General features: G+C 39.4%; 1 protein-coding gene across 1 annotated transcript; it reads left to right on the top strand.

Moving 5' to 3' along the window:
• Positions 1–4,159: 4,159 nt before the first annotated feature.
• On the top strand, positions 4,160–5,782 carry LOC124695683. The gene is made up of 4 exons (XM_047228507.1): positions 4,160–4,365; positions 4,470–4,515; positions 5,560–5,657; positions 5,750–5,782. Exons 1-4 carry the CDS (start codon positions 4,207–4,209, stop codon positions 5,780–5,782), a joined length of 336 nt encoding a protein of 111 aa, XP_047084463.1. The 5' UTR covers positions 4,160–4,206.
• The last annotated feature ends 3,337 nt before the right edge of the window (positions 5,783–9,119 follow it).

Raw genomic sequence — 9,119 nt, 5'->3', positions numbered from 1 at the left:
TTGTTTCACAGAGAAAATATGTTCATGTTTGAAGTATTTATATTCCTCAATTGGCATTTTTCTACAAACCTTTGACGTCTGACTTTTCTCTCTTTTACCAAGGTTACTGGGAACCCCTTAACTCAAAGGAAAGATGACACAACTACAGTCTCAGCCCCCTGCTACGTCACGCGTCGCCAGTCCAATTTCGGCGACACTACATGGACAGCATGGGGGAAGTTCGCTTCCATTGTCCCATGTTTCTTCTTAAACAGTGCATCCACAACTGCTAGCTTTGCTTTATCACATGTTCTTTCAAAAAAATCTGGAGTAACTATATGTGTTCGAGAAGTTCACTTTTCCTTGACAGGAAAAACTTACTTTAAAAAATGGGATGATCGAAAATAATTGAACATTACTTAGTTATCCAAAAGAATCCCGAAAGTTAACCTTTCTTTCTCCGAGAAGTTCACCTTTTCTATTAGCATGATACAGTTGATGGAGATGGCCTTGTCTATTAGCCTTTTTCATTAGCGAGTTAGTTTTACCAGTTTTTCGGACATAAAAGTAGTGCAATTCAGACATGGGAGCAAGCCGGCTCAATGTGCAGCCACGCCTCTCCGGGTTTGTGCTGGCCACGATTCTTCTTTTTACATGTTTTTTCATTTTCTCGGCGATGAACTACCCAGCCACTTATCTCGATCGTCTTCCTTGACGCTTCGTAACATCTCCATAGCTCTGATCCACTTCTAGGATGTATACTATGTGTAAAGAGAGTTCAGCTTGGTAATACGGGGAAGTTCACTTTTGGTATTTTGGTCAACCGAACTACTACGGCATCTTTGAATTGCTAGTCGTTGATTGAAACTGCTACTTGTGAATCCATATTATGTGTATGACTCGTATGTGTAGATGGGTGAGCACTAGGACATTCTCCATTTGTCCTGTACTATTTAATCATGGAGTTCAGCTCATATATATTCCCGAAGTTCGCCCTTCATATATACCGAATATCATTTGTGGATTTCCCCTTCGATGCATGAGGGTTGGAGTAATTTGTTTTTCACAACATTGCAACAACGTATTTAAGGTATGAAGCATCCAAGGCGATGAGGTACTGAATGTTAGTAATAAACATGTTGTGCCTATGGTGAAGCAAGAACTTTGTACTGTAAATACCTAGAGGATAAGTGCTGAGCCTAAAAGTGGTCAATGCATGGTATGTCTGAAGATTGTATGCTAACAAAAATGCATCTGATATTCTATACATGAATCATTGTAGTAGTAAGAAAGAAATGGATATGCACTATGAATGACCCATGAGTGACTAGATCCAGTAATTCACTCTTTAAAAAACTCCAGTAGTCGCTATTATGTAAAAACAGTTCATGTAGATGTATGCGTTGATGCGTGACTCGATAAAACAAATAGAATTCACTTTGTGCTTGGAGCAAAGTTCACTTTTACATTGTGTGGAGTTCAGTGTCGTTGTGTCTCTGTTCGGAGCATGCCGGATGAATTTACTTATTTTCATATTTCACTTTGAATGATTGAAGTGAGCACCTAGTGACGGCATGTAGAAACTTGGGGTGGTCTTTGTATTCAGTTTTTTATCTCTTCGGTCCTATGCTCAGTCTTTATATTATGTATATACATGGCAATATAATGATACAAGGATGCTGTGCCTTTTATTCCAGGGAGTAATGACAACACTTGGAGCTCCCTTAGTATTCATGAATTGATACATAAATGAAACAGAAGGTATGGCTTACCCTTGTTCTTGAGAAGACTGTAGTGCATCACGTATTCTGAAGTTAGTGAGTTAACTTCTTAAATTTATTTCTTGCTGTCAAACATTTTACTTCATCAATGAACATAACTCGTAAAGTTCGTTGTAGAAAACAAAAGAAGTGCATCCCCAATCTTCGATAGTTCACCGTATAAGATATCGAAATCTAGATGGGTGTTACTAGATGACAATATAATACGGCTATGAACTACTGGTTAACTATGTGCCTTTATTATGATTCCAACTTTTCTGAGTTTTAAATTCACCTAATTTAATCAGTTTTGGTGCCTCAAGAAGATACACCTGAGATGTCCACTATCATTTTCCAAGAAAATTGTGAAGTTCACTTTTATTAAAAAACAAGTTCGCTCATTTCTCTATCAGTGTTAGATAGAAAACATTGCTTGTCATTTTCCATGTGAACTGCTGTTCTTTTAGTGGGCACCACAGGGGAGCTCGTCGTGCGTGGGTGTGGTGCCGGCCTCACAATACCCTCATCATTGGCGAACTCCCAATGTTATCGAGGTGGTGAACTGCTTCTTTTTTATTGGCATACATATGATCTTTGTGGCTCCTCCTACCAGCGACACTCGTGCATACCTCGGTTGAAAGATGAACTCCGTAGTTAAAACCTACACATTTTCTGGAAGAGGTAGTTAAAACCTACACATTTTCTGATCTACTCTTGTCACTACAGTGCTAAATACTAATTACAGAGAAGTATTGGAAAAATTCTTTTCATGAAGTTCAGACTGTACACATGTTGCAGAGCATGCATTTATTCTTCCTCTTGCATTTTTTTTTTCAAAAACTGAGTATTAGATTCAATGTCATTTTAACTGTGCGGTTGTGTAATGTTTATTTATTCTATATTATGGAGGATTCAACTCTAAAGTTATTGCAGGTAGTGCACTTATCCAAAATCTGGTAGTTCATTGTATGAGAAAATAGAGGGAGGAAATATCCCTGAGAAGCCCATTTGATTGAAGAATCATTTCAAACTAGAAACAACTTTACGGTCAATCAAACTAGAAATATCCTTGTCCGCTTGTTTTTATATTTGGATACCTTTTCCGTTGAATTTATATTGCTGCTTGTCCCATCCGACTGTGTGATTAATTTCTTCACTTTGTCTACTTTTCTTATATTTGGATCCACTTTTCTGTATAATTTATGCTGCTTGCATGCTATTTTACAGAGAACTAAATAGAAAGTATATGTATGGAAGTGCACATAGGAGAAAATAGGCAGTGCTCTTCATTTTGTAACTTCACCTTCTTCTATCCAAAAAGTTCATCATTTTGGTAGTTGGGGAGTTCATTCATTAGAGGAAGTTCAGTTTGGATTGAAAAAGACAGTTCGATCAGGCCGCACCTGGCTGCCGCATTAGGGTGATTCATTTCTGAGAAAAATTGGAAAACATGGATGGGTATATCTTCTGAAATTCACTATTTTATCGAGTAAAAGTTCACTTCGCCTATGAGGGGAAGTTCGCCTATTTTTAATTATGCCATCATAGTCTTCTGTATATTAAAAATTGTGTATTGCAAAAATAATTAGCTTTCGAGAGATGCAACTTATCTATGCCTTCATAGTTCACAAAATAAAGTTCCGGTTGTACACTTATGTATTTAGGACAGGTCATCTATCCGAGTTACACAAAGGTACCAACAAATGTCGCAGCAAACTATTGAAAAAGTTCACTTGTATATGTCTAGGTGTTCGGGTAGCACCAGGCCATTCTCCATTTGTTGTCCGGCCGGTGGAGTCAAGCGAAGTTCAGATGTGGGAGCCCAGCTTCCAAGGTAATTGAAAAAACATGTCGGCCCTGATCCTTTCGATGATGGCCTAGTTATCTTATCATTATTCAGAATTGCTATAGATAACTCTCCTCATTTCTTTCTTGATGCACAGATACACAATAGAATCTGCTCCCTGCATATTTTTTCATCAGAATAGAAAACTCTCCGCATTTCACTTTTCTCCGACAAAAAGTTCACTTTATATCAACAGGAAAGTTCACTTCCATCTGCACGGGAGTTAACTTTCGCAACACAAAAAATTGAAACACGCGGAGCGATAGGCAGCTCCAATAACTTCATTTTCTTTGATCGAATCCATTTACCGTGAATAAAGCTATATCGATTTGTTTACTCAAAAGCTGAGTCCACTTCATAAATAAGAACTATATTTATAGAATAATTTCCATAGGAACATACGTGTCTATGGTAACACTCCTAATTTTCATAGGAAGCTATATCTCGTTTGTTTATTGAACATAAACCCGCAGCTTCACTTCGTGTAAAATGGCAAGTTCACTTTTTAATTTTGGGGGAGTTCATTTTATGCGTGCGGGTGTAGCAGATCGGAAGACAACCGCTGTCTGTTTAACTTGTGTATTTCAGGCTGTGCAATTGTGTCTTTCGGAGAGTTCTTAAATGTTGATTTCGGGGAAGTTCTATTTGTACATATCTGCAGTCCATTTTTTGGCACAAAATAGTTTCGCCGCTTTATTTTTGTATGTACATGTTTATCTTTCTTTTACAAAGCATCAAGCGGTTCAACTATTAACTTTGAGAAGTTTAATTGAGATGCAGGTCAGCCTTTTCCTCTCGATACTACCTTAGTTATTTTCTCATATTCAAAACTGCTATAGGAGCAACCTATATTTCCTTCTTGATGTGCGGCCGTTGAATCCCAGGTTTGCGCCGCCATTGACTTCCAGGAGCGCCGTCATGGACTCTCAGGTACACCTCTACCGGTGAACTTCGCTCACATCGTTCGTACATATGCAAAATTTCTTGGAGGCATTTGTGTATTTGTTTTGTAGTAATTTATTTTCGCATCAGAATTGCGCATAGTTCAGAGCTGAACGACAATTTCAGTTCAGAACTATTAGTAGTTCATAGTTGAACTCCTGATTGTTGCCTCGGCAGCATGCTTGCCCTGCCATCCTCACTGTTTAGGACCTCCACCGAATGTTGGCACTAATGATGTCGATGTCTATGTTTTAGCAGATGCACTTCTTAGTTTTAGAAAGTTCACTACATCCATGCGTGAGGTTCAGAACAAATAAATAGCATTTGCACTTACAAAGAAAGTAATAAGCATGGTTCTGAACCTTGCAATTTCATCATGGAAGTTCTCTTTATCTATGACAAACAGAGTAGAAGTTAGCATATGTAAGTGTTTATGTGTGCCTGACTATAATAAAATAGAAGTTCAAATTGTCTACATATATAGCTCAGTTTTAAGTTTTTTTTCAATGAATTTACTTAATTATTGGGAAGTTCATTTTTGTTTTTTCAAAAAGTTCATGATTTGTTCAGCAGTACACATATTTCACTGAAAAAATCACATACACCAGCCATTGAGGAATCCCTCGAAGATGCCAGCGGCGACCATCACATACACCAGCACCGCTGTAATGTCGATCCAACCACTGCGGCGCCAAGAGGTGGTTATGATCAGGATATCCACCTTGATAGATGTCAGCTTTCGTCAATAAAATCACGAACATTGCTCAGACTCAAACTTAGTTTCTTAACTGTCATATGATTGTGTGCGCATTGACTGAATCTGCGATCGGCTAGTGGACTCTATTGCAGATTAAGATATTGATCGTTCTTTTTTGCTACTGCTTTTCATGCAAGAATTCTAGAAAATATGTTATGTCTTTATTTATAGAGAACACAATGTCAGCAGCTGCAGCAATCACGTAGATGCAACTGAACATGGACTTTTTTTTTTGCATGATACATCAATTTTGCTGACTCAATTTAGCATGACAGGACCACTGTGCAGCAAGGTCGGTGAGCAGCAGGCTGGTATTCATTGTCCATCTGATGGATTCCAGGACATGTTCAATTGGGGGATCCTAATATCCCAGGTAATTGTGGCCAGGTTGCCATACTCTCGATGATGATAGCCAAAAGTTCTTGCTAATTATCCATCACTTGTCTAAATTACTGAATGATTCAGGCCTCTTCTCATACTTGCGACCTCATCCGCTAGCGTGTACTCGCTCTTCGGCGTGGAGTGGACGAGAGACTCTCTTCCTCGGTCCTCCTCTCGAAATGCCAGCGGAGCATATAGATCTGGACCTCCACTGCCATCCTCCTACAACGTCGAGGATCAGACAAAGTTCACCGACACCGCCACATGGAGTCCACCGATGGAGTCGAAAAAGTTCACAGCCGCCTAATTGCTGTCTTTGGATTATATATAACATATGCTCGTGCAGGTGTATTGCATGAATTTTTAGTGAAGAAGTACATGCATATGTTGATGTCAAGTAAAGTTAAGAGAGAGAAAGCAAGAGCCCGAAGTTTAAATAGCATGATTGGAAGTTCAGAGATGCCTCATCAAAATTTTGCACTATTCTGTATTGTCTTTTTCTCCCAATCGAGGCCTGGAGAAAATGTATCCAGTGTAGTGTTGACAAAAATGTATTTTTGATTTATCATGTGTAACTTCACTTGGATGTATCCCTGCTCTGAACTTCACTTTGCCTCGCTCTGAAGTTCACTTTGGACCCATATAAAGTACACTATGATCACCTTGAAAGTTCACTTTAAACATGTTCAAATATAACCTGAAAGGTGCCAGAAATTTAAGTTTTTTAGGAGTTTTATTTGACATGGCTGGAGTTCACTTAGTACTGCTCGGAAGGTTCACCGGAATGCACCTATTTCTTTTTTGTTCTTCGGGGTTCACTTCGAGCACCACACAAGTTCTTTTTTCTTCACATGTGGAAGTTAGCTCATTCACTCTCGATATAACATTGAAGTTCACACGGACTTTTGTATATTTGAACCTGCTCTTAAATTGTTAAGAATTTCGAGAAGTGGAGTAGATAAAAAAATTGTGGAATTTGCATAGCTTTTCAACGGCATACCATTTGTATTATTCGGATAAACGGTTTGAAAAATCATACCATTTGTATTATTCGGATAAACAGTTTGAAAAATGACGAAAAGAGTCTGGACACAGCGAGAGAGCATCTATATCACGCCTGGAAGTTCACCAACATATAACGGGAAGTTCACATGCATGACAGGGACAGTTATATATTTGGTTTTGCATGAGCGGAAATCCTACGTGCTAAACTAGTAGCTACAAGCAGCGATTGCCCAAAGAGACCACAATCTCGAACAATTGGGCACCATATGAGCTTACTTTCCCACTAACATGCCGCACCGCCCCACCCAAGCATCAAATATGTGTTAATTTCGAACCGTTAGTACACCGTCCACCATCTCCACTTTTAGTATATTTGAAATTAGTTTAAATCGGTAGATAATTTGGAAAAAGTTACAACATGAGAAAGGTGCGCAATTTTCATAGTTTTCGAATGGTATATCATATGGATCAATCATACAAACGGTTTTGAAAAAAATCAACACAAACAGTATGAAATTGGATAAGTTCGTGAAAACAGAGTTTTGTAAATTCAAATCTGCTCTTAAACCGTAACATCTTTGAGAAAACAATCTAAAACAAAAAGTTGCGCAATTTTCATACCATTTCAACGGTATATTGTATGCATCAATCCGGTAAGCGGTTCGAAAATAGCGGCCAAAGTACTGTATGAAAACTGTGAAATTCGCGAAAATAGAGTTTAGTATATTTAAAATTAATATTAAATCATCATGAATTTGGAAAAACCGTCTAAAAGAAAAAGTTGCGAAATTTCAACATCTTTCCAACGGTATTTCACTTTCATTATTCCGATATGAGTTTCAAAAATGGCGGTAAGAACTGCGTGCGTGAAAACAAAGAATCCATGATGCATATAAGGGGAAGTTCAGATCTGTATCCAGAGAAGTGCAGATGCGATGGAAGTTCGCTATATTTTCTGAAGTTCACTTCAAACTAGACTAAAGTTTCGGAAGTTCGCCCTGTACAATATTGAAGTCCGTCGGGAAGTTCAGATTCAGGGGAGAAGAAGTTCACATCCACAGAAGTTCGCTATAATTTTATTACATGCCTGAAACTTTTATACCGCGATCGGAAGTTCACTAACGAGATATAAGGAAGTTCACTTCTATATTCGAGCACCTAATGCACTCTTGTTTTTACGGACGGAAATCATACGCATAGAAATCGTCCGTACAACCACCGATTGCACAAATCGACCAACTCAACGTACAATTAGCACTAATATAACTCTACTAATACTCCAACATATCGCAATGCCACACCTAATCAATCTAGATGAGCCAATTTCGAAATGTTCTTGTGTCGGCGTCACTTTTATGTATTTCTAAAATTAAATTAAAACCATTTAGAATTTGGAAAAACATTCAACATGAAAAAGATTCACCTAATCAATATCTTTTCAACGCAATATCATTTGAAACATTCCGATAAGTGGTTCGGAAATAAGCACAAAAAACAGTTCGAAAAACCGAGAAGTTCGAAAAACGTAATCATGTATTTTCAAATCTGCTCTTAAACTATAAAGAATTTAGAAAAGTGTTCTTCATGAAAAAGGTGCGCCTATTCAGCACCTTTCCAACGGCGTATCATACACATCATTCCGATAAACGGTTTGAAAACTGGAACCCCAAAACTGTACATAAATAGAGAAATCCGCGAAAACGTCGTTTTGTATATTTCAAATTAGTTTTAATCAATATAGAATTTGGGAAAACAATGAACACGAAAAAGTTGCGAAATTTCCTTGCGAATCCAACGGTATATTATACGCATCAATCCGATAAGCGGTTTGAAAATCATCATGAAAATACTGTCCGCACGAACATGCAATTCTGGTATTCCGTCGAGAAGTTCACTTGTGAAACACGCGGAAGTTCAGAAAGGGTTCGAGAATAGTTATTCTAGCAGACCTATATATATATATATATATATATATATATAGCCCAACTATTCTCGAACCCCCCTTAAGAGTGGTTCTAGAATAGCTATTCTAGAACCCCCCCTAATCCCACTCGGTTTCTTCCCCCCGTCCCGACCGATACCCAACCGAACTTCCCACGTCCCGACTCCCGACAGATACCGATTCGTGAGCGAAGCGAACTTCCCACGTCCTCCTCGTAAAAACACCGCGCCCCGCCTCGAGCGGAGATCAACCAGCTCCGCGACCTCCACCTCCTACCTCGTCGGCGCGGGCGGCGAGCGGCGGCGGGAGCCGACGCGAGGGAGCTCGCGACGGACACGAAGACGTTCAAAGCCTCCTACCTCGTCGGCGCGGGCGAGCGAGCGGCGGCGGGAGCCGACGCGAGGGCACGCGACGGAACGAAGACGTTGAAGCCTCCTACCTCGTCGGCGCGAGCGAGTGAGCGCGGCGACGCAGCCGTCGCGAGCGGAGCGCACCGGTCGGCGAGGT

Source organism: Lolium rigidum, chromosome 3 (genome assembly GCF_022539505.1).
Source record: "Lolium rigidum isolate FL_2022 chromosome 3, APGP_CSIRO_Lrig_0.1, whole genome shotgun sequence".
In the NCBI taxonomy this organism is placed as follows: Eukaryota; Viridiplantae; Streptophyta; class Magnoliopsida; order Poales; family Poaceae; genus Lolium; species Lolium rigidum.
Note: the sequence above shows the minus strand (reverse complement) of the source record. Positions and strands in the feature narration are given on the sequence as shown.

What these genes read in the sequence shown, in the direction of transcription:
- LOC124695683 (XM_047228507.1), top strand. Translation starts at nt 4,207, where the DNA reads ATGTTGATTTCGGGGAAGTTCTATTTGTACATATCTGCAGTCCATTTT. An exon ending in GAAGTTTAATTGAGATGCAG is followed by an intron (nt 4,366 to 4,469) that starts GTCAGCCTTTTC and finishes GTTGAATCCCAG; the next exon opens with GTTTGCGCCGCCATTGACTT. An exon ending in GGGGGATCCTAATATCCCAG is followed by an intron (nt 5,658 to 5,749) that starts GTAATTGTGGCC and finishes TGAATGATTCAG; the next exon opens with GCCTCTTCTCATACTTGCGA.